The sequence below is a fragment of the Terrapene carolina genome, unplaced genomic scaffold (assembly GCF_002925995.2).
Source record: "Terrapene carolina triunguis isolate 2854851 unplaced genomic scaffold, T_m_triunguis-2.0 Scaffold85, whole genome shotgun sequence".
Taxonomy (NCBI): domain Eukaryota; kingdom Metazoa; phylum Chordata; order Testudines; family Emydidae; genus Terrapene; species Terrapene triunguis.
The window spans coordinates 9,934,323-9,961,336 of NW_020664436.1; the positions used below are offsets into that span (position 1 = coordinate 9,934,323).

Genomic DNA, 27,014 nt, shown 5'->3' on the forward strand with positions numbered 1-27,014 from the left:
CATGCTTAGAGAGATGTTTTTAAAAGAAAAATGGTAATTTAGCAACAATTTGAAATGTAGCAGAATTATTTGTGTGTATGTGTGCTGAGCATTTCCTATCATCGCACAAGTGCCTCACTGGTGGCAAAAAACGTAATGAGAGCTTTCCACATTCACTTTCTTTCAAAATATATATTTTGTAATTGAGAGCATCTGACTGGCTTATGAAAAAGGCAAAACCAAAACTCGTCAGTGTCACTTCATTTTTCATTAGTGATTTAAAGTGGTTTAACATCCATTTTAAAAAAAAATTACATATAAGGAAGTATTAAATAAGTTAGGAATGCAAGTGAGAGAAAGGAAACTGGTAATTCATGCATCAGTTCCTTAGTAGAGCAAAGAAGAAGAGATGTTCATGATTAAAAAGCAGAAATTTGAGTTAAATTTATGCAGTCTTCAGGCAGAGTACAAAAAGCTTGAATCTGACTAGAAAAAGCTAGAAAAGAGAGAGCCATAGGGAGATTCAGAGAAATAGATGAATGGTGAGAAGAACACATGAAAGATGATATTTCCACATTCTGGATGGACTGGAGAGGAGTAAGATGAGTTCAGAGCTGAAGAAGGCATAAAGATAAATTGGGCAAACATTACATATAGTCAGTAGGAATAATCTGCATGTCTGCATACTCAGAAGGATGTTAGCGTGTTTTTCTGCATTAGAAAGGTCTAACATCAAAAAGGGTTAGAAACTTTTTTTTTAATTCAAGCTTAGATTCTAGAACAGTGGTTCTCAAACTTTTGTACTGGTGACCCCTTTCACATAGCAAGCCTCTGAGTGCAACACCTCCTTATAAATTAAAAACACTTTTTATATAGTTAACACCATTATAAATTCTGGAGGAAAAGCGGGGTTTCGGGTGGAGGCTGACAGCTAGTGACCCCCCCTCCCCACCAGAATAACCTCGCGACCCCCTGAGGGGTCCCAACCCCCAGTTTGAGAACCCCTGTTCTAAAAGGTGGTGGGTCTTGAAGACATTTCCTCCACAGCTTCCCATTCTCAGTCTACGTGTCACTCAAACATCAAAGGCCATTAGTATTGGGTGGAGGGCAGAATATATGCAGACATGTCTGAATACCAGGGGTGTATGGTGCCCTCCTATTCCTTTAGTTCATATTTTCTTCTGCCTATCAACAGAACTTTCAATCATGAAGCGCTGTTCAGACATTGGTTTTCTACGTTTCATTTTCTTTCAGAACTCTAGTTATTTGGTGAATTTTCTCTAGTAACTTATTTTTTATGTCCTATGGGTGCTCAATTTCAGGTGCACATGCCCCCATGTGCCTTTGATTAGAGACTTTTGGTAGCAGTGCCTTGCAATCCACCCATGAGCACTAGCTGTCATTCCCCATACTGAGGGTATATAAGCAGTATCAGAGGAACAGCCTTCAGTTCCTTCTCAGCTGCCTAGGCCTGAGATGAAGCGTTTTGTGGTGCCTATGTCATAGTTACCTTTTTCGTAGGGAATAGCTTCTAGTTTTTACTTTATTGTTTAGAGCTTACTTTAGCCCCCCTTTTTAGTTTTTACCAGTTGTATAAAGTTGGTTTGTTTGTTTGTATGTTTGTAAACTTCTTTGAGACTCCTCATTTCTCCCCCTCCCACCGTGGGGAATGGGTGAGTGGGTGCATGCTTTCCTTCTTTGAAGGATGTTATCTTTGTGTTAAGCCTAAATCCTCTGGATTTAAACATTGTCTCACTTGCTGGGATTCTGTCCCAGTTATTGATGGTCACTGTCACTGTGACTGCAGCTTAGAGGACATCCATTTCCCATCTAAGTGTAAAAGTTGTTACAGGGTTTAAGAGTAGGCCTAGAAAAAACACGGAGATTAAGTTTAGGCTTCTCACGATGGCGCGCTCCCTTCGTCTTGCCTCAGATCCAGGTCCAGATACCCCCTCTTCTGCCAGGTATAGCGGTCTCCCTGTTTGCACAGTGCCCCATCAACCTCTGCAGCCCACTCACCCACTGGGGAGAGAACCACAGAGGATGGCACCAAGACTTCCAGAAAGAGGAGCTCCAGATCACCTCAAAAAGAAGATGGAGCCAGGAAACCAAGATCACCACAGAGACCCACTGCTTTGGAGACCTCGCATCCCAGAAAGGATACCACTGAGGCTCCCAAGATCTCCTGAGGGCCCCTCAGCTAAGGCTTCAGGAACTTATAAGTCCCCTGCTTCCAAGTTGCCTGCAGTATCCAAGTCGACATTGATAGCACTGATTGATCAGTTTGCAAAGCCAAGGTAATTCACAGAGCATCATCAGAGTTCTGCACACATTCACCTGGTACCACAGGAGTTTAGATTTTCCAGGGACTTGTTTGTCTTGGATGATCTGGAATCCCCTCTACTGACGGATATGGAAAGATTCTTGGTACCAGGGCCTCATCTGTCACCGTCTACTCTGCAGACTAACATTTCTTCCTAATGAGGCAGTAATGCTGCCACCTCTATCACGTGGATGATTTTAAGCACTTCCAAGTGCTCACAAAGAGAATTCCTGACTCCCTCCAGAATCCCCACAGAGGACGTTCAGGAGACCCAGAACAAACTCTGGGATGTTCTCTATATTGCCACTTCTGGTCGAGTAGTCTTACCTACAAACAAAGCCCTGCTTGAACCTGCTAAAACAATTTGGCAAACCCCAGCTCCCATACCTCCAACTTGTAAGAGGACAGAAAAAAAAAAAACTATGTTCCTGCTAAAGATTCCAAGTTTTTGTTTACGCACCTAGCCCTCAATTCCTTGGTGCTGGATGCTGTGAAAGAACAAAGTAGACAACACCATTCAAAGGCTATTCCACATTCTAAGGACCTAGATCTCTTTTTGGCCAAAAAAGGTGGTCCTCTGCTTTGTTACAATTTAAAATTGCCAATTATCAAGCGCTGATTACAAAATATAACTACACCCACTATGAGAAATTTAGTTTTTATTGATCATCTGCCTCAGGAACAATGAGAGCGATTTCAGGTGATCATTGTGGAAGGTCATTTATTAGCCAGGACTTTGTTACTCTAGATGTGGCAGACATGGCAGCCCACTCTGTTTCTACAACAACGGTCAAGTCTCATGACTTCTGGCTGCAATCCTCAGGGCTCCCTACGAAAAACACTGTGAGGTTCAAGCTCTTTAGTGAGTTCACCAGTGAACTCTTGCGTTCTTGCAGGGATTCGAGGGCTACTCTCCACTCCCTCAGTATCTACGTGCTTGCAAATAAGAGATTCAGCAGGTCATAGATGGTGCACAGATCCCACCAAGCCCAATTCCTTGCTTATCACAGGCTTTTGGAACCACCTAAGAAGAAACCTAATTTCCACAAGAGAGAACCATCCTCCACCACAAGAACAAATACTACTCAGCCTTCCTCATCTAAGTGTCAATGTTGACGTTTTGGCCAAAGGTTTTGCTCTCTTCCATTATTTGGGGATCGTCTCTCCCATTTTCGATCTTCATAGGAGAAGATTACTTCTGACAGAATGGATTTTGGAGGTTGTAACATGAGGTTATTCCATCCATTTCACCTCCATTCCCCCACTCTCCTTCCTCATCCTTTTTCAGGGACTCATCTGCTGAAACAGGAAGTCCTATTCCTTCTCCATATAGTAGTCCACAGTTCCAGTTCCTGCCAAACACAGAGGGAAAGGGGTTCTATTCCAAGTAATTTCTGGTTCCCAAAAATAAGAGTGTATGGAGATGCATCTTAGATTTCAGGTGGTTGAACATTTTCATCAAAACACAGAAGTTCAGGATGGCGACACTCATAGCTGTAAATACCATCTCTAGATCTGGGGGATGGGTCTGCAGTCCTTGACCTTCGTGGTCAGCCAGGAGCACTGCCAATATCACATTCTCCCATTCAGGCTCTTTACTGCCCCCAGAGTCTTTATGAAGGCCCTTGAGAAGCCACTCAACTACAACAATCAGGAATAATTGATTTCTGCTATCTTGATGATTGGCTTCTCAAGGGCCATTCGTACAACAAAGTTCTTTCCAAAGCGAGGAAAGCTATGACGCTATACAACCAGCTAGGACTTGAGCCCAACAAAGACCAGTCCACATTGAGACCAGTTCAATGAATAGAGTTTATAAGGAGCAACCTCACATGCCACAAATATCCAGAGTTTACCCACCAACTGACAGGTTTTTGACACTATCAAATCTGATCTTGCAGGTTCAGGTAAATCTGCAAAGAGCCACAATTTGTCTGCAGCTCCTAGATCATATGGTAGCCTGCACATTTGTCACACTTCATGCCAGATTGCACCTACACTGCTCTCAAGGATGGTTGAGAATTGGTTACACCTCCAACAAGCACAGTCTGAACAAATTACTGTCGATTCCTCATCAGGTTCTACAGTTGGTGGAAAGACCTGGACAATGTCTGTACTGGCATTCCCTTCATTCTGCCTCCCAACGACTGCCACCATTGTATGATGCATTTCTCATAGGGTGGCAGTCGGCGGTATAATATCTTCAAACACATACCATTCAAGGCAAATGGATTGCCCAAGAGTCCGCTTTCCATAGTAACCTCCTGGAACTCAGATCAGTTAGATTTGCCTGCAAACGTTTCCTTCCCATGATCAAGGGCTAATCTATCGACAGACAACAGAACCAACGTGCATTATATAAATTGTCAAGGAGGAGCAAGTTTCCCTTCCCTTTGTGCAGAAGCAGTAAAATGGTAGAAGTGGCGCATAGCGCGTCGGATTCTCTTCTCAGCCTCATACTTACTGAGTCTTTAGAACACTATATCCAATGGCTCAAGCAGACACTTCTGCTCGGACTAGGAGTGGGAATCAAATACCTAATTCTTGAGCATATATTCCTCACCTGGGGTTTTCCAGAAACAGACCTCTTCACCAGTGTCCTCAGCAGAGGGTGTCGGATGTTCGGATCAAGAGGGGTCTAGAGACCATCAATCTCAGGGAGATGCCTTCCTCATCTTCTGGTCAAGGAATCTCCTCTGTACCTATCCACCACCACTGCTGCTCCTCAGAGTACAAAACAAAATCAATCAGGACAGAGCTAAAGTCATCCTAGTTGCACTGATTTGGCCAAGGCAAATATGGTTCCCTTGCCTGATTCACCTCACATCTCACTACAGCTTCCAACCATTCCTGACCTGCTGACTCAAGAACTGATCTCAGCTTGAACACGCAGTAGCTCAAGGCTTGGTTTCTAGATGGTTCTCTGGGGTAGAGGTCTCCTGTTCAAGAGAGGTACAAGAGGTTTTGTTGAATAGCAGAAAAGCATCAACTGAAAAAACTTACCTGCAGAAATGAAAGAGATTCCACCATTGTTGTATCCCCTGCTGAGTCTTCCCTTTTGGATGTCTTAGATTACTTGTTGAGTTTGAAGAATTCATGCCTCTCTCTGAGTTCTGTTAGCAGCTATCACAGCTTTCCATTGCCCTGTTGATTGGCTTTCAGTGTTTGCTCACCCCATCACTTCCAGATTCATCAGAGGGTTGGCTGACTTCTTCCACATGTCAAAGAACCCACTCCTATGTAGGACTTGAATTTGGCCCTCAACTTTCTGGTGAAGCCTCCATTTTGAGCCACTAGCTAAGTGTGCCCTTCTACACTTGTCTGTGAAGACTGTATTTTTAGTGGCCATCACCTCCACTAGGAGAATTGGTGAGCTTGGTGCCTTAATGGTTGGTCCCTTTCTACACAGTTTTCTATAAAGGGCCACATTTCCCCTTTTTACCCAGTGTAACCTCAGACTTTAATATCAATCAGGTCATCGACTGCCAGTGTTTCATCCTAAACCTCATCTGACTAGGGATGAGGTTTAGGATGCACCTTAGACATCAGGAGGGTATTGGCTTTTTATTTGGAAAGGACTAAACCCTTCAGAGTCTCTCCCAGGCTGTTTCTCTCTTTCCAATTGTATCATCTTCTGCTATGAGGCTGCTAATGCTAAACCTCCTTTTAGGGTTGTAGCCCATTCCACCAGATCTCAGTCTACTTCCATAGGCCTGTTTAAGAATGTATCCATTGGTGAAATATGCACAGCTGCTGTGGACTTTCATCTGCACCTTGTCAGAACACTATGCCTTAGTACTCGCCTCTAGGGCAGATGCTGCCTTGGGGACTGCAGTTCTGCAAACTATGTTAGACTACACTCCAAAGCACCCACCTCCTTTAGAAAGTACTGCTGAGAAGTCACCTGGAGTGGAGCATAGGGACGTTACCTGACAGAGAAGGAAAGGTTACTTACCCTCTATGGTAACTGGAGTTCAAGATGTTTGACCCTATGGGTGCTTCACTACCTGCCTTCTTCCTCTCTGCTTCAGAATCTTTGTGTTGTAGGACTTTGTAGTAGAGAAGGAACTGAGGGCAGTTCATCTGACACTTCCTGCATACCCTCAGTCTGGGGCATGAATACGCTAGGATGCATGTGTGGACCAAATGGGCACACTGCTATCAAAAGCCTCTGATCAAAGGTGCATGGAGTTCATGTGCACCTAAGTGTAACACCCAACAAATACCTTGAAGAATTCCAGTTACTGTACAGGGTAAGTAACATCTCCTTTTGTATGCCTGTCACTTTAGCATTACAAAGATTAAATGTAGCACTACCCACAATGGACAACACAAATATCCATTCTTTGTACCTTTGTAATGTATTAACATTTGAGAAGTGTTTTAAAAGTGTATCTATTTAACAATACCATTCCAGTCATAACCCAGTGATTGTCATAGTTGAGCAAATGCTTTATCATAAAGATGTATCTCATCCCACACTCTGAAGATCTTTGCAGTCAGATTCTGGTGACACACCTGAAAGAGCAAGATACAGTGGCAGTGACCTTCCACTGAAAGCATCCTACATTAAATCCCTAAAATGTCTAACTTGACACTGGTAGCAAAAGTATCTAATCAACAGTTGCAGTGCTGAAGACATTAAGGCAGCTATTTCCAAGCTACATATGGGTTTTTGCAGTAAATTAGAACCAATATATTGAATGAAATCTGGAAACAAATGGGAAGCCAGTGGAGTTAACTGAGTATAGGCATAATTAGCTCTCGCTGACCCATTTTTGTAAGTAATAGGCTGCAACTTAGTGCACTGTAGATGAAGATTCCAGCTAGTCCTCAAGAGGGCACAGCAACAGCCTAACCTGAAGACAGCAGAAGCATGAATGACTAGTCAAGTTTGCATCTTCCAGGAAAGGCTGCAACCTCTTTGTTGCAAATTATAAAATATAATAATAATAAAGTATGAGCCACAACTTTGGAAATTCAAGAGCAATGAAGAAATTGAAGATTTGTGGCAAAAGTGATGTCTAATTTTTGATTGCATCTGGTCCCCCTCCTTGCTAGTTTTCTTTTCTAAACTTCAGTTCTCCTGGAGCAGCTGTATACTTCAAGTTGAATGTGATGCATAGGCTAGAATTTCCATAAGTCATCTAGGCTCCTTGAAATTTTTTGGTGTGAGCTCCACAGGGAAATTAGTTAGGGTATAGATGGTATCCAAATTTCATTGTTCTGTTTTCATTCCTGTTAACTCAACGATGAATATCATGTGACCTGAAGGCTAATTCCACCAGTGTTATGATACCATTTCTATCATATCTACAACACATAATCACCTCTGAAATTTGAAGACTTCTCAGTTTTTATTTTTCCTAACATTGCTCTCAGTTGAAAGGCTAGGTCAGATGCTCCTTATGAGAGAGTGCTTCAACACTCCTTTTTTAAATACCTAGTGCTCCTCTGGGTATGTATAGCTATAATTTCCAAGATAGCTGTGGAAGCAGTATATAGAAGGAAAAACCTAGGTTTTTAATACCTGAAGTTCTCCGAATAGTCGCCTCAACCAACCCCCGTTTCCATTCTTCCCTTCCCTGCATCTTTGGAGCGTCTGTGTATTCTGTATAAAACTGAGGAAGTGGCTGTGCACCTCTTTATTACTTTGGCATTAGAAAGAGCTAAAAGGGACATAAACAATTGCTTTTAGCAGTCCTGAGACATATGGACTCCAAGGGTGTGGATCTGTGAAAGCAACATATTCAAAGACCTCCGTTTACTGGAAAGTGCCTTGGATATCTTTTTGGAATATGTGTCTTTTCCGCATGCGTGAATGGCTATTGCTCTTTTGTCCTTGGTTACTAATTGAGGTAATTTAATATATAATATTTTACAGGGAAAACGAACAGGTATTTTTACATGAAAACCCACAGAATTGTATGTATATAGCTATGACTTTTTGCATGTTTTTCTTTTTCTTGCAGTGGAAGCTTTAACGTTCCCTCCTACATCAGGGAAGTCATTCATTATGGGAACAGATGAAGCCCTTGAAAGTGAGCTGGGTCTTGGAGAATTGGCAGGCCTTACAGTTGCCAATGAGGCAGATTCACTGACTTACGATGTAAGTGGTAGTTTAAAATAAGCCATTTGAGGTTCTGCCATCTATATGTGTGTGAAGATCTCAGTGAAGTCAGAAGTTTTACATGGGTACAGACTACAGGAGGAACCCCACATGTGCAACATATAGAATAAAGAAAAGTGTTTGCAAAATATCCATCATTTGCAAAATGAAGGATAATTCTCTTTATTAAAAGAGAAAAAAGTTAACAGTGACCTTTTAAGGGTCTTCTGCTGTCTTAACTCAAAATAGCTGTTCTTCATGTATGGTAATTGCTCCTCAGATCCCCACCCTTGGGGTACATCTACACTGCAATAAAACATCTGTGGCTTGCCTGTGTCAGCTGACTTGGGCAGGCTGCAGGGGTATAAAATTACAATATAGCTGTCTGGGCTAGGGGACCATGAGAGGTGGGAGCGTCCCAGAGCCCAGGCTCTAGCCTGAGCCCAGGCTCTAGCCTGAGCCTGGACGTCTACACTGCAATTTTAGAGCTCTGTGAGCCCGACTTGGGCCTGCTGCATGTGTTTAATTGCAGTGTAAGACATACCCTTGGAGTCTGTGTGCCATGCCACAGACCTTAGAACTATTGAAAGTCAAATAGCCTTAATAGGTGATAGCACTGTGCACATATAGCTCCTCGCTAAGATTTTAAGGTGCACGACTCCCTCCTTTGTTTCTTCTGTATAGCCTGTTAATGAATCTCACAACTGCTGATTTGGAGCCAGATGTCAGATTTTTCACGTCTTTAAAATCTTTTACTTTCTAGGAAAGTGTATTTCAGCTATTATTTATTTTAACCATCTGTCCCTGTGTTCTTTCCTTGGTGATCTGGCAACCACAGATCAATCCCAGTACAGTGCTCTTTTGCAGATGTTAAGGAATTGCAAACAGTAGCAAATGGAAGGTTTCAGCTTTAGTTTTCATCCGACCTGACCATACATGTAGTAAGGGACAGAGAGTCCTGTGGCACCTTATAGACTAACAGAAGTAATGGAGCATAAGCTTTCGTGGGTGAATACCCGCGTCTGACGAAGTGGGTATTCACCCACGAAAGCTTATGCTCCAATACTTCTTTTAGTCTATAAGGTGCCACAGGACTCTGTCGCTTTTTACAGATCCAGACTAACACGGCTACCCCTCTGATACATGTAGTAAATTACCATAGGGTGTTATACCTGTGTGATTTTTTTTTTGAACTCTGGAATAAAATCATCCCCAGCATTTCAAATTCCAGAAATTAACATGCAGCCCTTTAAAGCTGTAGTCCAAAAAAGGCATATACACCCAGACACAGATGTTACAGAGCTGACTGCAGTTTATTCAAAGACATTGAGCAATGTTGCAGCAGCAGCCATCACTATATTCTGCAAGGTATTAAATTTGTCCTTTGCAAGTCATGATTTGTTTAGCAACAAGAGAGGACATTCCTGTTTAGGTACATTGGATCTGGTAGCATGATCTCCTAGCTTTGGCTCAGGGCCGCCTCTGTTTCTACTAATGATGCATGATTTTCTTTCAAGAAGGGAGGGAAGCTGTTACATTCTGATCCCACTTCTCTTCATTTGGTAGTATAGATTCTTGACTCTTAACTGCTGAAATCTCGAGTTTAAGATATTTGTCAAGTGTTGTTGGAGTCCTCTAATCCATTCATATGAAAGAGCTTACACTTTGTCTGTTTGCAATAAAGGAAGAGTCTCGAGGATCTGCAGTCTTTTTTAACTGAAAAGGAACATTGAATTTAATCTAAAATAATTTGTCACTCCAAGAACCTCATTTACAGATTTAGCAACCACTATTTCTCCTTTAATGCTTATTGAGCCGGGTTTTCTAAAATTTTAGATTTCCATGCTAACTGCGTGTTCTCATTATTACTTCAATATTTATTAAACTCTGGGAAACAATTTCACTTTTTAAGTCTCTGATACATACTACATACTGTTTGAAGATATGCTGGATAGAATGCATAGATTTTTCAATATTGAAATCTCTGAGCTGTATTCTATTAAAGACCAATCTTTCAAAGGGGCATCAGTCCTCTCTGTTTGCCTGCAATTAATTATAGACGCACATGTTGGGATCTACATGAAATGTGCTTCACAAAAAATATTATGATACCGTTAGTCCTGATTTAGTTTTTGTATCAACATTTTATTAGTGGACTTTATCTGTTATTGCCAAGCAAATGAGTGCAGGGGACTCGATTAGATGATCTCTTGAGGTCCATTGCAGTCCTGTGATTTTATGAAACTTAGCGCAGGTAGTGGTTGATGACAAAGCCCTAAAAGATCATCCAATGTTTTATTTCAGCCTTTGTCCAAGGGAGCTGTGTTGAAATGACTGCCTTACAGCATTTCTTTTATGTTACTGAGATTGGATTATCATTTGGGTCACTTTTAAAAAGCAGTTATTGTCAGAGAAGTATCTTTGTAAATATAACGAGGAGTCCTTGTGGCACCTTAGAGACAAACAAATTTATTTGGGCATAAGCTTTCGTGAGCTAAAACCCACTTCACGTTGTTTTTGCTGATACAGACTTAACACGGCTACCACTCTGAAACCTTTGTAAATATAGTCTTACTCAACTGTTCTGCTTCCTTTTTTTAATTCCAAGTGATCACTGCTTATTTTACTGATAAAAATAAGTTTGTACTGATCCTGTTAGCACAACAAAGCCGATACATCTCTAAGAAAATAAATTGGATTATTGCCTGGCTTGTCCATTGACAGAATTGCCAGCCACATTTCCATCACAGATATTTTACCTTAAGGTCCACACCCCAATTGCATCCTAACTATTCCTATAATGCACCCTGTTTGAGTCAAGGCCTCTGTTGTTAATATGTGAACCAGAAAGAACACAGCTGAACTTCCATATCCTAGGCTGAGTTGGCAGCGCTGGTTGTTAGGAAGGGTATCTTGTGACTTGTAAACTGAGAAACTTTGAGTCACTGAGCGATAATAAATGTGACTCACAGAGCATTTCATGTTTGCACAGAGGCATGTCCATATGGGAGGACTTCCACCCTCTGTTTTTATGGGATGCTTCTCTTTATCATTTTTAAAAAGTAATCCAATTTATGTTATTTATGATCTTATTTTTAATTCTGGTCATAATCTACTGCTACTTTTTTAAAATATAAAAGTGAGGAAGAAAAGTAAGGTGCAAATAATCTGACTTTTGTATATACTACCTATATATGTAAATATGAGTTTTCTCATGCTTGGTAAATAGAGTGCTGGTTAGTTTAAAGACCTGGAGATATGAAAATGAAGTAACAATCTGAAGTAATCCATAAATGCTAGATTAAAATTCTGATTTCTCCTTCTGTTGTGAGTCCACCAAACTAAGTATAAGTTTTGGGTATTTTTTCCAAATAGATAGCAAACAATAAGGATGCACTGAGGAAGACCTGGAATCCCAAGTTCACATTACGAAGTCATTTTGATGGAATAAGAGGTCTGGCTTTCCATCCAGTTGAACCAGTCTTAGTAACTGCATCCGAGGACCATACGTTAAAAATGTGGAATTTACAAAAAACAGCGCCAGCAAAAAAGTAAGGCTATTCTTATTTAAGTGTTGTTAATGTGAACACATGTAAACTAATTATTTAGAGAAACAGTAGCTACAAAGAAAAGGTCATTTGGGGCTTGATCCAACTGCAGGTGGAGTCAATGGGAGTCCTCCCTTTTCACTTCATTGCGAGGGGGCATGAGGCTGTTGTAAAATACAGACCTTAAAAGAATGCCAGGCTGAAGCCATGTAACTTCATTAATCTCTCTTCTTTTCATTATGAAAATACCATATGATTTCTGTTTACTGTACTTCCATATAGATACTATTATATTATTTTACTAGGAAAACTTATTTAAAGGTGGTGACCTATTTAATTATATATCACTTACGTGTGTGTGTGTGTGTGTGTGTGTGTGTATGTATTTACTGATAAAAATATGGACAGACGTGAGATCAGATTCTCTGGCCCACTCTGCACCTTGTGCGCTGCTGGATCTGGATGCATCTCCTCTGCTGGAGATTTCCTGAATAGCCAGTAACTATGCCGCCACTCCTAGGCCTTGGCTACACTGGCAATTCACAGCGCTGCACTTGCTGCGCTCAGGGGTGTGAAAAAACACCCCCCCTGAGCGCAGCGAGTGCAGCGCTGTAAAGCGCCAGTGTAATCAGCGCCTGCAGCGCTGCACGCTCCCTCGCAGCGCTGCAAGCTATTCCCCTCGGAGAGGTGGAGTACTTGCAGCGCTGCGAGAGAGCTCTCGCAGCGCTGGCGGCGCGACTACACTCGTGCTTCACAGCGCTGCCGTGGCAGCGCTGTGAATCCGCAAGTGTAGCCAAGGCCATAGAGTCACCAGAGTGATTGGTGGGGAGAGACTTGGCCAGAGCATGGTGTACTCGTGCAGTTCCTTAGGGACAATTACCAGCTGGCAGAGTCTAGAATATGTTCTTAGCTGCTGTAAATTCACTTGGGGCTTTGGCATAACTGACCTTAGAATCAGTGAGCTGTAATCAGCTCCCTCCCTCTCTCTTGTGGCTGAGCACAGTATAAAATGTGGCCCATAGAATATACATAATCCATTCAAAGTTTATTCCCTCTTTTTGGTTTGATTGTTGTAGGATTGCTCATGATTAGTCTGCTTCTATTTTTTTGTTTGTTTGTTTTTTTGGCTGCTTTACAAAAAAAATCTTTCCAGTATTGCTTTTTGGAGATGTAAGATGGTTGGGGAAAACTTTCATATGAGTTTACAGCCGTTGGACAAGTTAGCTCTTTCAGCATTCTGTTTTCAAAAAATATTTTGGGGAACACTTGTGTACTGTAACATAAACTCTGAAACTGCTCTCCCGTGCTTTTGTTTAGGAGTGCCTCTCTTGATGTAGAACCTATATATACATTCAGAGCACATAGGTAAGAAACACTATTGTACTCTGAGAAATAACAGTTTTTATATGTTTAAAGTAGTTTTCAAGTATTAATTTCTACCATGTTTGAAAAATCAGCTAGTCTTTTTATTAATTTAGTTTCCATATTATCCATTTTAAATATTTGTATGTGTGTTTGGATCTATTACGAATGTCTTTATTATAGTTGGAGCTTGTTAAAGCTACCATTTAAAAAAAACAAATCTAATTATAAATATTGCAAATATAGGGATCTTTTGTGCTTGTTACTGCAGTACAGAATTTTTTTTCCCTATTAAATGTGTGTACAGTATGAAGCTGTTTGCAGGCAAAATAGTTAAGTTTAATTATATTTTAAAACTGGTAGGAACAGGCACATCGTTAGTGCTGCTTTTGTACTTCGTGCAATTGATTTAATCATTAATTTGGTCTAACTTTAATAATATGACTGGACACTGAGGTGGGGGAGCCTTTTTAGTCAAAGTCAAAAGCACTGTATCTCAGACCACCTGAAATGTGCAGTATTTTTGTTGCAGTGTTTCCATCTAGTGAGTCTCAGTTAAGAGTTCACAAGACCAAATGTTTTGTTTGAACATAGATTTAACAGTTATTTTTCTTACATGTAATCAGTGAAAAGAGTTGAAATTGATAATTTGGTTTCTGTGGGTTTTTTTCCAGTGGCCCAGTGCTCTGTGTGGTAATGAGCAGTAATGGTGAGCAGTGTTATAGTGGAGGAACTGATGGCCTCATCCAGGCCTGGAATACGACAAACCCAAATATTGACCCCTATGATTCTTATGGTACGTTTCTGTCACACTTGGCACGTTTTTGTCACAGACACTTAACAAGTGAAAATGAGGTATCTAGTGAAAACTTGAACTTTTGCTGGATTTAGCAGCACTGTGAACTGTTTTGCGTAGTGGTATTCAGAACTTGAAAGAAAAAGGTAACTATTGGCTTTAGTATCAAAGGCTTTGACTACATGGTGAGTTAGTACATGCAAGCCGCAGTGTGAATCTACAGCACACCAGTTTGCTGTGCACTAACTCGCCATGTAGACAAATCGTAAGTAAACTGCTACGTTAGTTCTTGGATTGACTCTTTGTTACGGGCTGGCAAAAGGGTGAAACCTGCCAGTTTAACAAAGAACAAGGGCTATGTCAAGAGACTTCTTAACATGATGTTTCATGTATGGTTTGTATGAAAGTTGGCTTTTGAAAAATAAGCTGACATGCTATTTATGGCATTTTAATCTTAACTTATGTTTAACTTCTCGAATGCTAATTTCTCCCTCATGTAGCATAATTGCAACTTCTTTTTTTTCTTGTTGGTTCTGTTGATATTATACATGAACACTTTCAGATTGGAAAAGGCTAGGAATACATGGAATTATCCTTTCATTTCTCATCCTCTGTACACATCATGAAGATATCAGAATGTTTCTCCCTTTCTAAGTGCTTCTTATTATTTTTCTAATACCACTGGGGTGAACAGCTTTGTAGAAACGTAGGAAGACAAGAGCTGTGCTGAGGAAATGTGTAAATTATAGAATTTAATAAATAACAGTGGTGGTCATGGAAAACGGGGACAAAAGAAAAACTTTGGAAAGGAAATACAGTTTTGGGAGACTATGGGTTTGCAAAAAAACCAAATCATACCTATTTTTCATTTATGTGTTAGTTTCTGGTAAGTTTTGGGGGTTTTAGGATTATATTATAAATTAAAGATAGTGTACTAGTGGAAAGAAACAAATTTGAAGAGGATCAAGATTGCTTGGCCTACACATAGTCTGTTCTAAGAATTGGTGGCAACATGGTGAAAGGTATAGAGCTGCAATTGAGAAAAGGAAACAGCTGGGGAACACTAAAGAGAAGAGTGCACATAGGGAGCAAGAGGAGGCAGAAGATAGCTTAAAATATAGGCAGGGTCTGAGCTGTGTGTATAGGGCCTTATGATGAGGCTGAGGGGTTTGGCCTTGATTTAGAAAGAGATGTTAACACACTAAAGAGACTCAAGGAGCAGGGAGAGCACCAGGAAAGGAAGGTGCTTTACGCTCTATGGTATTTTGAATATACTGAACGGGTAGGAAAGAAGCACAGGCCAGAAAGGAGGAGGTGGCAGTAGACAGTACAAGATAGTAAGAGTTTTAGTGGTAGCGGTATAGAGGAAGTGGATTTTTAGAGATGTTGTAAAAGCCAATTTTATTGTTTAAAAATACAAATTATATAACTGAATTCCAGATACCCTAGTGAAATTTGAGTACCGTTACACTGAATAAGCTAAACTTCTTCAGTGATAGGCCCAGCCAGATCCTCTGTTTTTAATATTTGATTCTATATACAGCCAAAGAAATAACTTCTAATTCGATGCCTGGTTTCTCTTTATTTAAATTTTGTTTCAAAACATTTATCCCATATAACTTTTTTCACAGATCCGTCTGTTCTAAGAGGTGCATTTGTAGGCCACACAGATGCAGTATGGGGCTTGGTTTATAGTGGAGCACACCAGCGTTTACTATCCTGTTCAGCAGATGGCACCATACGTTTATGGAAAGCTTCAGAAATTGCTCCAGCTCTTAATATATTTAATGATAATCAAGGTACAGAATAATTTCCTATTTAAATGCTTATAGCTTCGCTGTTTAAACTCATAATGTCTGTTGTTGTCCCACACATTCCTCCATGCTGCTCTTGAAGACTCCATCTTAGTTTTAATAGTAGTTTTTAAACAAATGCAACTTTTTTGTAAGTATTTTTACCCTTTAAGTTACTTGTGTCCTCTAACTTTGTCCTACAGATGTTTTTCTCTGGGAATTAGTCTTAGAGCTCCATGCAAGAAAAGATTTCCTTCCCATGAACATACTTCAAAGTAGAAATGGATCTCCTATCCCAGCCCAAGCTCTAAATAAAGCATCTTAATAAAAAATATTCTCTGAGATAGTATATCCACCAAATAAGATTAAGTTGGTGACCATATTAGATAATATAGGCTTAGATTCTGGGTCCTTACTCTCTCTAGATAATAAAATCTGTTATAAACCAATGAACCACTGTAGAGTATCACTTCAAATAATGACTTGTATTTATTATATTATCAAGTGCAAGATGGCAGTCAGTGTTTCAATTGATAAGTAATGTTTGAAAATTATATAGTTTTAGACAGCGTTAACTGTTTCCTTACGTCATAATGAAACTATATAATTTTTTATACCAAAATATTACCTGGTTTCTTGCTTTTACCAACTAATTCATTTCTGGAAAATGTGCTTCTTTTCTGTAGAAATGGGAATCCCTTCTTCTGTGGACCTTGTGAGCAGTGACCCAAGCCACATGGTAGCATCATTTAACAGTGGGCACACTTGCATTTTTAACATGGAGACACGGCAACGAATTCTTACCTTGGAATCCAACATAGATACCAGTATGTATCCAAAATGAAAACATTTCCTCCTTGAGAGAGGTTGATATTTTTATTGTTGAAAGCTTGTATTATTTTACTCAAAATGAGAATATGTTCACAAAAAATAGGCAAGTTGGGTGACAGGTGAAATTATAGAGTGAAATGCAGTTGCTGGATTTTAAGTAGTGATGGATAATTTTACAGCTAATCCTCTAGACCTCATGCAAGGCTCCAGCAACACAGTGAACCACAGATCTCTGATAAAAGGTCAGAAGAAATACATATTTTGAACATGCATTGTGTGACTCATAATTCTATTGGGATATTTTTAAGCAGTTGCTGTAATAGTAAAAATTAAAGCAGAGGAAATAGGTGGGGGGAATCCATAGCAAAACCTCTCCTCTGTGTATCCCCATGCATGGATATTATATGTAAGCGTATCAATGTTAGGTAAATGTGTCTGAGTGACAGTGAGTGTGCATGTGTGTCACTTTTAAAGTGCTGTGGAATGATTTAGGATAAAAGGCACTATATAAAAGTAAGTTATTACTTGAGAGAGCTTCCATTACAGACAGATGGTAGATTTAATGCCTAGGAAGAATTTTTAACCCAAAACTTGTTACTAATTTTATTCTTTCAAAGGAACATGTGTGCTGGAGTTTGCAATCTTTAGAGATTCATTATATATTTTTTTCATAGCCGCTAACTCTTCCTGCCAGATCAACAGAGTTGTCAGCCATCCAACGCTTCCTATTAGTATCACTGCCCATGAAGACAGGCACATCAAATTCTATGACAACAATACAGGTAAGTGTTCTTTCACTAGATATTGTCCATAGTAGTTATGTAAAACAAAACAAACACACTCTCATAGTAATTTGTTGGCAGTCTCATGAGAGAGGTCAAGAATTGAATGACCTTTGACACCGAACTATCGGCCCAGACTTCATCTGTAGAAAGCCCATACAATTGGCACATGGTGAGGCAATGTCGGGAAACTTGCACTGTTGCAGTCTGCAGTTTCTGGTTTTAATTGTCTCACGTGGTAGTGATTTCCCCATTTCCCTTGTAGGGCTATTGCACAGACCTAGTGGAAACTCATTCTTGGGAAACTTCCCCTCATGTTGGTCTAAAATTTTCATTTGCTGATTTTTCATCTTTTTTTTTCTAATTCTGCCTGCTTGGATCCTCATAAGCAGTTAAAAGCAGCCTAGGCATCTCTGTAGGATTGCTGAGCACTGGGTCTGGCCTGGCCTGTTTGGGGAAGCAGTAGTTTCCTTTTGAAGTTCCACTAATGACATTGGTCCAGACTCAATGGGAGCGCTCCTCCCGCAATGTTGCTTCAAAGAAAATGGCCTCTTCTCCAGGAACAACTGGGCAGGTTTTAATTCAGTTTAAGTCTGGACGGGGAGCTGAATTAACATTCCCAGTTCAGTTTTAAGGGATCCAATTACCTGCACAGAGGTGCTGTGGGATTCAATGGCAGTAGTAAACCAATCCTTTCCCAGCAATCTGTGACCCTCTTGCTATTGCCAATTCACTTTCTTAAAAGTTGTATTGCACACAATTCAGTATTCCCAGTGGTTTTTTTACAGTAAAACACGAGAGCTTAAAGTGTCATCTGAGCTCATGGCAAGGGATAGTAGAAGCTGGGGGGAAAAGATGAAAATAAATAAACCTATTTTTTAAAAATTGAACAAGCAGACAAAAAGCCTAAACCTTTTTCCTGTTTTCTTACCCTTCTTCTGTTAATTTCCTTCCACAACAGAAGAATATATTCCATAGATAAACCCACAAGTGTTTTGTATGTTTTTAAATGAAGGAGCTGCTATAATAGCAATAAGACATGCAAGGCTCAACAGTAGTAAAGGACTGATTCCGTTTTGGAATGATTGAAGGCACTCAACTGTATTTACCCAAAATGTGAATGATTGCCTACCAATGCACACATTGTTGTGGCTTATTGCTGAATAACTGACCTCTAAGTCAGTTAGGCAGCAGAGACTTGCACTCTCGCTGCAGCATCAGCTCAGAAAAAACTATTGATTGTTACAGTCCACAAAGTGTATGTTGTATATGCAGTGCAATGGATTAACACAGTTGTTGACGTTAGAACTGTTGTCCACTTAAGCAAATGAACAATATAAAATGAGTTGATACATAACCATACTCACCCAGTCATGAGAAAGTATTTTTCTTTAATATGATATAAAATGTGAAAGGCTCCAATCAGTGAGAAAAAGCAATCGACAGAATTAAAATGTTCATTCTCTTTCAGATTCAGTGGGGCCATACAAAGTAAATTGCCATAATATGTTGAATTACAAAAATTAACTGTAGAAAAATAACATGGGTAATCTTTTCTTTCAAAGGAAAACTGATCCACGCAATGGTAGCCCACTTAGATGCAGTCACAAGTTTAGCTGTTGATCCTAATGGCTTGTATTTGATGTCTGGCAGTAAGTACATCAAATGTTAACCTCTTCCTTTATCATAATAACTTTAATGTTTTTTACAATTAAGACAACATATTTCCCTCTTTCTCTATGTAGGTCATGACTGTTCAATTCGCTTATGGAACCTTGAAAGCAAAACCTGTATTCAAGAATTTACTGCTCATCGCAAAAAATTTGATGAGTCTATTCATGATGTGGCATTTCACCCATCCAAATGTTATATTGCCAGTGCAGGAGCAGATGCTCTGGCTAAGGTCTTCGTATGACACAGTGCTTCCCTTTCAACTCTAGCTCTTGTACATTTAACCAGATGCACAAAAGAGAGGGAGACGTGAGCAAGAATCTTCATTTCCGACCCTGAAATTAAGAGAACGTTTGTAATGGTTTAGTTTTTGCAGGGTGCTCTTTTCTAAATTAAGGTTTCTTCAGGTTTCTGCAAACTCAGCTGGTGCTGAGAGCTTGGAAACTCTCAGTTTCAAATGTCAACAAAAGAAATGCTTTTATTTCTGAGGGTGTGAATATTCGTCCAGGCAGGCCTTGGGCGAAACTAGGTATCTGTATTCTCTGCTAATAAAATGGGACACTATAGAGGGATGGTCAAGTAAATAGGTGGCCTGATTGCTGCAGGGAGACGGGGAGGGGAACTTCCAAGTGTTTCTCATCAAGGAATCTTATAAACAGCATACTTAAATTAAGTGACCTCAAAAGGTGACAGTTCACATGCCCATTGGGCTGCCATGTGAATTTCACTTGTTCATCCCTTTGGTATTAATGACTAGATGGTGTTTAGAGGAAAGTAGCTGATCGTTAATCTCAGCCCACTTGGCTGCTAGCATAAGGTAAATTTGGTTAAAAGGAAAAAAAATACTAAATTTTAAAAATTATTAATGCAGTAATGTTTTGTTAAATCTATTATGTTATACAGCAAATATTTAGTTTGCAGGAAATGTATACATTTTATTAATTTTGTGAAAGAATGTGATAGCAAGTGGCTAGAACCTAAGGCCATAGTCTAATCACAATTAAGGAAACAGGCTGAAATAGTCTGTACATACTGTAATAAGGGATTTAATTTATTCAAATTTATAATACTGTTTATTGTTGGTCAGGCACAAGAAATTATAATAAAACTTCCTACAGCAATCTCTAGCAGAGTTTAGCTAACACATCTTCATTTTTTCCCATTCCTTCCAAAAAGGGTGCCACTGTGGATGAAAATCATGATTTCATTTTAAGAATAAACATGATTTCATAGTGCTCTGTGTGAGCCTTGCTATCAGATTAATGCAGTAGGTGCCTTTACAAAGTTCCACCAGTTTGAAAGATTCTGCTTGTTCTAGAGAGATTCCCTAACTTTCAAACCGTTGGAACTTTTGAAATGTTCCCCCTGTATGGGGCATGCTGTGCCATTGATCTTTAAAGTGTGGTTATGTGAAAAGTGACTGTTTAAAAACGGCACCTTTTTACTCAGCAGATCTGGTCCCTCGCTATATTCAGAGTATATCTGTTTACTTTAGTGACAGAAATAAGTTTGCTGGTTTTTAGTCCTGTTGTTCCTGCAGGGCGTATTGCAGGTGAGAAAGAGTAAGGTGGATTCTATTCTGTTGGGCACCATCAGACTTGGTTACCTTTCTGTAAATCCATTTAAGGCAGTGGTGTCCTCAGTTCCACTTGTGGAATATAATTAGTTCTGCAGATTCTTTATTACTGGTGGTGATGTGAGAAGGAAAGAACCCCACCTGACTCTCAAATCCCAGGTTGAGTTTGGCTAGAAGTTAATAAAGAAATCTTTTCTTTTAAACTGACACGTTGGAAATAGGAGTCATTGAAACACAGTAAACATAGGACACAATGCTATTTTTAGAGTGATTTTTCAGAGCAGAACCACACTTAAGCAGAACTCCCCATTGATTACAATAGGGAGTTTAGATTAACATTCAATGTCACTCTGTTGCTTTATGATTAAAAAGTTGCCCCAAACTGTTTGAGGCTGCAGTGTACTATATTTAATGCTAAATACCCTGGAATACCTTTTACTGCTCAGCATATTCAGATATTTCAGTTTGTGATATTGATGTACAATATATTTCCATTAAATAACATTAGAATTTTACCACTAAACAGATTACTATAATAACGCAAATTATTTAGTTTTATATGATAAAAAGGGGAAATCTGGCTGCAAAACTGAGCATTCAACTTTGTGAAAAATCATTTGTGTACTTGACTTGTTCTTTCAGTGTCATTATTTTATTTCTTTTTGGAAAGGAAATTACAAAGATTTATTTGAAAAATTCTAAAAGTTATGTATATTATAGATGTGTATATATATATTGTAAACATGTATTAAATCTGTCTTGTAAGGGAAGACTTCATGGGTGCATTTTAATGTTTTAGTATTAAGAATTCTTCTCAGTTTGTGTATACAAAGGATAATGATAAGTATGAAATGAATGTTGTGCTGTTTGCTTACAAAATATAATACATAGTTACAGGTGTTTAGATTGCTGTACATAAAACTAATAGGCCAGCATGCTTGTTTTTAAAGACTGTCGTTCTAACTGATTAAAAGTTGAATGTAAGAAAAAGCGGCTAGTCAAATGTGAATTGAAAGATGTTCCATTCTTACTCTTGAGCTCTTGCTCAAACTGAAAAGTGAATCTTTTAAAGCTGGCAATAGCTGGAAGATGAGGTGCCTTTAAAAAACAAATGTAGCCTTACAAAGAAGTTGTGGAGTATATATTTTTGTGCTGGTCTTCATAATTGATGTTAATGTCTTTTTTACTGTATCTGCTCACGTACTAGCAGGACTGCAGGATACTGTGCATGAGCCTGTCAGCTCTTCTGAACATCATCATAGAAGTTAGGGATGGAAAGGACTGCTTAGGCTGTTTAGTTCATCAGCCTGACAAAGTAGGATTGTTACCCTATTGTGCGTTTTTAAATAGTGTTTTGACCAGTGAGGTTTTATATATGTCCCAAATGATTAGGCTTTCGTTGCTTCCCTTGGAAGACTACTCCAATGCTTAAATATTTCACTATTGGAAAGTTTTACCTGATATTCAGTCTAAATATTTCTTTTCTTAATTTCATCGCATTATTCCAAATTACAGTCCTTTGTACTGAATAGTTCCTCTCCATGCTTGGTATTTACACCCTGAAGGTATCTGTAGACTCTTACCATATCCCTTTCTTAATTGTCTCTTAGGAAAGCTATACATGTTAGCTCTTTTCATTTTTTCCTCACAAGTCAACTCTCTACAACCCCTGATCATTTCAGCCCTTTCAGTTTGTCAGTTTATTTCTTCATAACTTGCTGTCCAAAACGGTGCACACACCATTCCAGATGCAGTGCCATCAGCATTAGTATAGACAGGGTCTGTTAACCTGTGTGTTCTGTGATGTGATGCTTCTTCTCATGCAGCCCAAAATTTTATTGGCCTTTTTGCTGCTGTCAGATCGCAAACTCAAATCCCAGTTGTATCTGCCATCTTCTTTAGACAATTTTCAGCATTATTGCTTCCCAGGTTGTTGTTTCTTCTTTAGTTATGTGCAACTCCTCCCAATTCAGTATAGTCTGTAAATTTCATTAATGTGTATTGGCCAATAATGAAAATATTCACAGGATTGGACCCAACTCTGTTCCTTGCAGTATCTCCACTAAACATTTCCATACCCATGATGCATTACATTCTGCCATTATGCTGTTTCCACATCAAGTTCACATGGCAATTTTGTAGTTTTGTTTCATAGAAATTTCAGTGTAGGTTAACCTGTGTTATTAATTTTTGTTTTTAATAAAGTCCAGTTGAAAGGAGAAATTACAACCCCTTTATCTGGTGAAAATGATCTAATAAGCTTAAACATCCTCCTTTTCACTTCCAATTTACAAGGATAAACCGTATGCTGTTTTTGTATGTTTACGATCGAGCTAACTAAAATACTTTCTTGTGCAAAAGGATTAGACTAGTTTGGGACACACCTTGGATTAAGTATTATGGGAAATATTTCCTTCACTTTTATAGTGTCTTAGTCACTGCATATATATATATATAATTTTTTTTTGGTACCTTAAAGACAAACCTCTGTGACATGCCAAGTAAAATCCTAATCTGAGTGTTCAAATGTCTTTTTCATTTATATTGTTTATAAAAGTCACCTAGGACTACCATGATTTTCAGATCACATTTAAGTTTTTCACTTAATAAAAAAAAAAATTTCTTTAGAAAGAGCTCTTTAAAATAAACCTCATTTCCTATAGGTTTTTTTTAGGGTGCAGTGTGAGATTAAAGTAATGTTACAGCTTAAGTATTCCCAAGCGTAATACGGTTAAGTTACTAAGTGTTAATTATTCAGTATTCAGCTTTGTAATTAAACCATAACCAGATGTAGAAGCTGCAAATTCCAAATAAATAAAAACTTGTCCTTTTCAGTAAATAAAATCTAAAGTAACTAAACACACATTTTTTTTCAATACATCAGTGTGAACTCATCCCAAATTTTTCTAATTCTCAGCTGCTTTAATCATTTGATATAGGGAGTTCCACAAACTATGCATTAATGTAAAATACATACATCATTTTTTGACAGGAACACCGGATTCCAAGCATGTTACTAGAATCCATTCTAAAGGAAACCAAAAATTCATTAGCAAGCATAAAAGTCCTATCTCGCATCTTTTTCAAGCACTTCTAAAGACTTTTCTGTAATGAATGTCAATTTGTATGAAGTCTGCCCATCACTGGTTGCATGATATCTTAAGACCCAATTTTAAATTCTAAATTTTGCCCTTTTGTGCCAAAGTAGAAAGTATAGTTTGGTGAAAGAGTAAAATATACTACTAGAGAAGGGGTAGCAAGAGATTTGTGGTATCTTATAACAAAATCTTTGAAAATAAAATGGTGTTTTGTTAATTTATTTTTCAAATACAAGGTCCAGTCTAACTTTGACACATACTCCTCAGAGACTTCAGTGTGACCACACATGAGCGTCAACTTAAGCACATATGTAAGAATTTGCAGTATCAGGCCATAAAGAAGTTAATAGGTGACTTGTTCTCATGTACTGTGATAGGATTAGAACTTAATCACAACGGAGGGAGTGCAGGACCAGTTTTCAGCCTTATTTCTGAATGCCCATGATTTTGTGGATTTAGATCATGACCTCAATGTTATATAAATGATTATGGTATTTTTGCATTTAATTCATTATAAACAATCCATTCCATACAAATAAATGCACAGTCAATGCCATTCTAAGCTTAGCTTTGGAAACTTTGCTTTATTTCCAGTGTGATACACAAATGTTTTAGGCATTTTACTATGTTACTAAATGATGCTACAGCTTTTTATTTTTTATTTTGACATGCAAATGAGCTATGAATGGGAAAAATGCTTCAAAGATATTTCATGAGTCAGTTTATGAACATGTATATATTTCAGATAGGTGAAATGGAACTCTTCATTAAATTGGGAAAATACAAAATGGAAATAACTGTGGAAACTCTACCCTAAGTACAATACAACATTTAAAAATACATTCTGAAATTTGAGGCTGCTAAATGGAAAATTATTTGGCCACAACTATTAAAAAGGGAAAAATCAGACCATGACATTAAGACTAATGAACATACGGTATTGTTAGGCAAATTTATAATTTGTAATATAGTTAATTCATGTTACCTCTTGGACCTTTCCTGATGGTGAGCTTCAAAGCTACAGTCAAATTAACTATTTCTGTCTTGAGTGGCATAGAGTAACTCTGTAGTAAGGTTTTAGTTTTGTTTTTGTTTTATTTTTTGAAATCTATTGCTCTTCCCTGAGGCAAATATTTCGGATAGTGCCCCGTCCCTTAAGGAGTTGAGAATTTACCATTTACTCTGACTTTTGTTGTGTATTTTGTGGAGGAGGCTACACTGAAAAGTGACATAACTTGACTTCTGTGGTATAAATGGATTTAGGTTTATAGAACAACGCTGGTGTAACTACAAATTGCACGTAATCTGCTAATCAAACCCCTTGCAATGTCAGGTACTACTCAGTATGACTAAGGGTAACAATAGTAAGGTGGTAGACAACATTTTGCCCATCAGGCTGCCTGTGTGGTATGTCTACAAACCAGAAAAATTGTAGTTGGAGGGAAACTGAATTTTGAAGGGTGGCCTGACGTGAAATGGAACAAAATGGGAAATCTTAGGATGGTGAAAAATTAAGGCATGAGCCTGATCGAACCCCTATTTTTAAGTGATCCTTACTCAGGCAAGTACTCCTGTTCATTCAGTGGGTCTGCTCCTGTTAATGAAAATCTTGCTAAATCAACCTCTTAGGTTGCGTACGATGACTTTTCCTTGTTTACTAACAACTATTTGCTGAGTAGCCACCTTTTTCATGGTCTCGTTTGTTGTTACCATTTGAATCTCTTCCATAAACTATACATTCACAGAGCCTTAAAATCCCATCTGTTTTTGACTTCCTGCTTTGGAGGGTGAATTGCATTGATTAACAGCAACTTCCTGTTTAGACACTTTTCCTGAAGGACAGGTGGGATTTCAGGTCTCTAGGACTATAGCATCTGAGTTTTCATTATTTAGAACAAAAAATTTGGACCTACTTATTTTTAATTTTAGTTTCTGATTCTAGTGAATTTTCTGATTTTTTTGTATCCTACCTGCTGACTTAATTTTGTTGCTTGAAGTCTGTTTGAAACCTGAGAAGTACTGTACAATGTAAGACCTTGCTTTAAGGTTCTGTTCGCAGTATAAATCCCTTTGAACGGTGCAACGAGGGTTCTAATCTGGTGTTTGCAGTGTTGTTGTAGCCGTGTTGGTCCCAGGATAGAAAGACAAAGTGGGTGAGGTAATATCTTTTACTGGACCAGCGTCTGTTGGTGAAAGAGACATTTTTTCTTTTCTACTTTTTCTTCAGGTCCTGATGACATGCTCTGGGTAGCTCAAAAGCTTTTCTCTTTCACCAACAGAAGTTGGTCCATTAAAAGATATTACCTCACCCACCTGGTTTTAATCTTGCTCATTTTCAGTAAAGATACTTTGTCGCCGTGGACAAACCAATCCATACTGTAGCTAGATTAAAAAATATACTTTAATGCAGGTCTCTACATTAGCTAGTGTGATATTTTTTAAACCAATTTGACCCTGTCTACACTGCCAAGACTTATGACACAGTAAGACCACAACCATGTTTACACCATGCTTAAGCATGTATTTTAAATTGTTCAAAGCCCTGTGCTGACAAGGCCTAAAAGTCCTGTTTGGTTGCATTCATTCACCTTGAATTGCAGGCTCCCAAAATTACTTGCTCAGAGTCTGAGAAATTTTTGGTCCTAGCACCAAAGTCTTAAGCTGAAAGGCTAAAAAAAGAGTTACACAGCTGGATTTGTACTTCTCTAAAAGGGAAGGAATAATTTCTTGCCAAACCAAATAGATTCATGACTTTTGTGGCTTACTTATTAAAAGCAGCCAAAAATATTGTATAAGGGATAAATGATGGACTTCAGGCTGATACTTTTCCATTAAGAATTTATTTTTTTATTCTATCTTTCATTGAAATTGTGGTCTTTACATGTAGCTTGTTTTTTCAAATGTAGAGCTCCCAAAATTGTTGTTTCATCTCAGACAAGCATTTACAACAAACATAAACAGATTTCAGGGGTATCACTTCAGCATTAGCAATCTGGAGCAACTTACTTTTGAAAATACAAAAAGAGTATGTTAACAAAAACATTGTATAGCTTTGGAACCTGAGTGGATTGTGAGGGAGTCTTGTGCTACATGCAGTGGTTTCCTTAAATCACGCATTTCAGCAGCTTGTAGAAAAATACGGGATA

General features: G+C 38.7%; 1 protein-coding gene across 3 annotated transcripts in view; it reads left to right on the plus strand.

The window, feature by feature from the left end:
- The window catches only part of STRN (striatin), a 93,609-nt gene extending 70,413 nt beyond the window's left edge, over positions 1–23,196 (plus strand). For all 3 annotated transcript variants that reach the window (XM_024209893.2, XM_024209894.2, XM_024209895.2), the window contains 9 exons: positions 8,275–8,411; positions 11,787–11,962; positions 13,277–13,324; positions 13,996–14,117; positions 15,749–15,916; positions 16,597–16,737; positions 17,416–17,523; positions 19,089–19,175; positions 19,269–23,196. In XM_024209893.2, the coding sequence (XP_024065661.1) occupies positions 8,275–8,411; positions 11,787–11,962; positions 13,277–13,324; positions 13,996–14,117; positions 15,749–15,916; positions 16,597–16,737; positions 17,416–17,523; positions 19,089–19,175; positions 19,269–19,438 (1,157 nt within the window). In that variant the 3' untranslated portion in view covers positions 19,439–23,196. The remainder of the gene's footprint in view (positions 1–8,274; positions 8,412–11,786; positions 11,963–13,276; positions 13,325–13,995; positions 14,118–15,748; positions 15,917–16,596; positions 16,738–17,415; positions 17,524–19,088; positions 19,176–19,268) is intronic.
- The last annotated feature ends 3,818 nt before the right edge of the window (positions 23,197–27,014 follow it).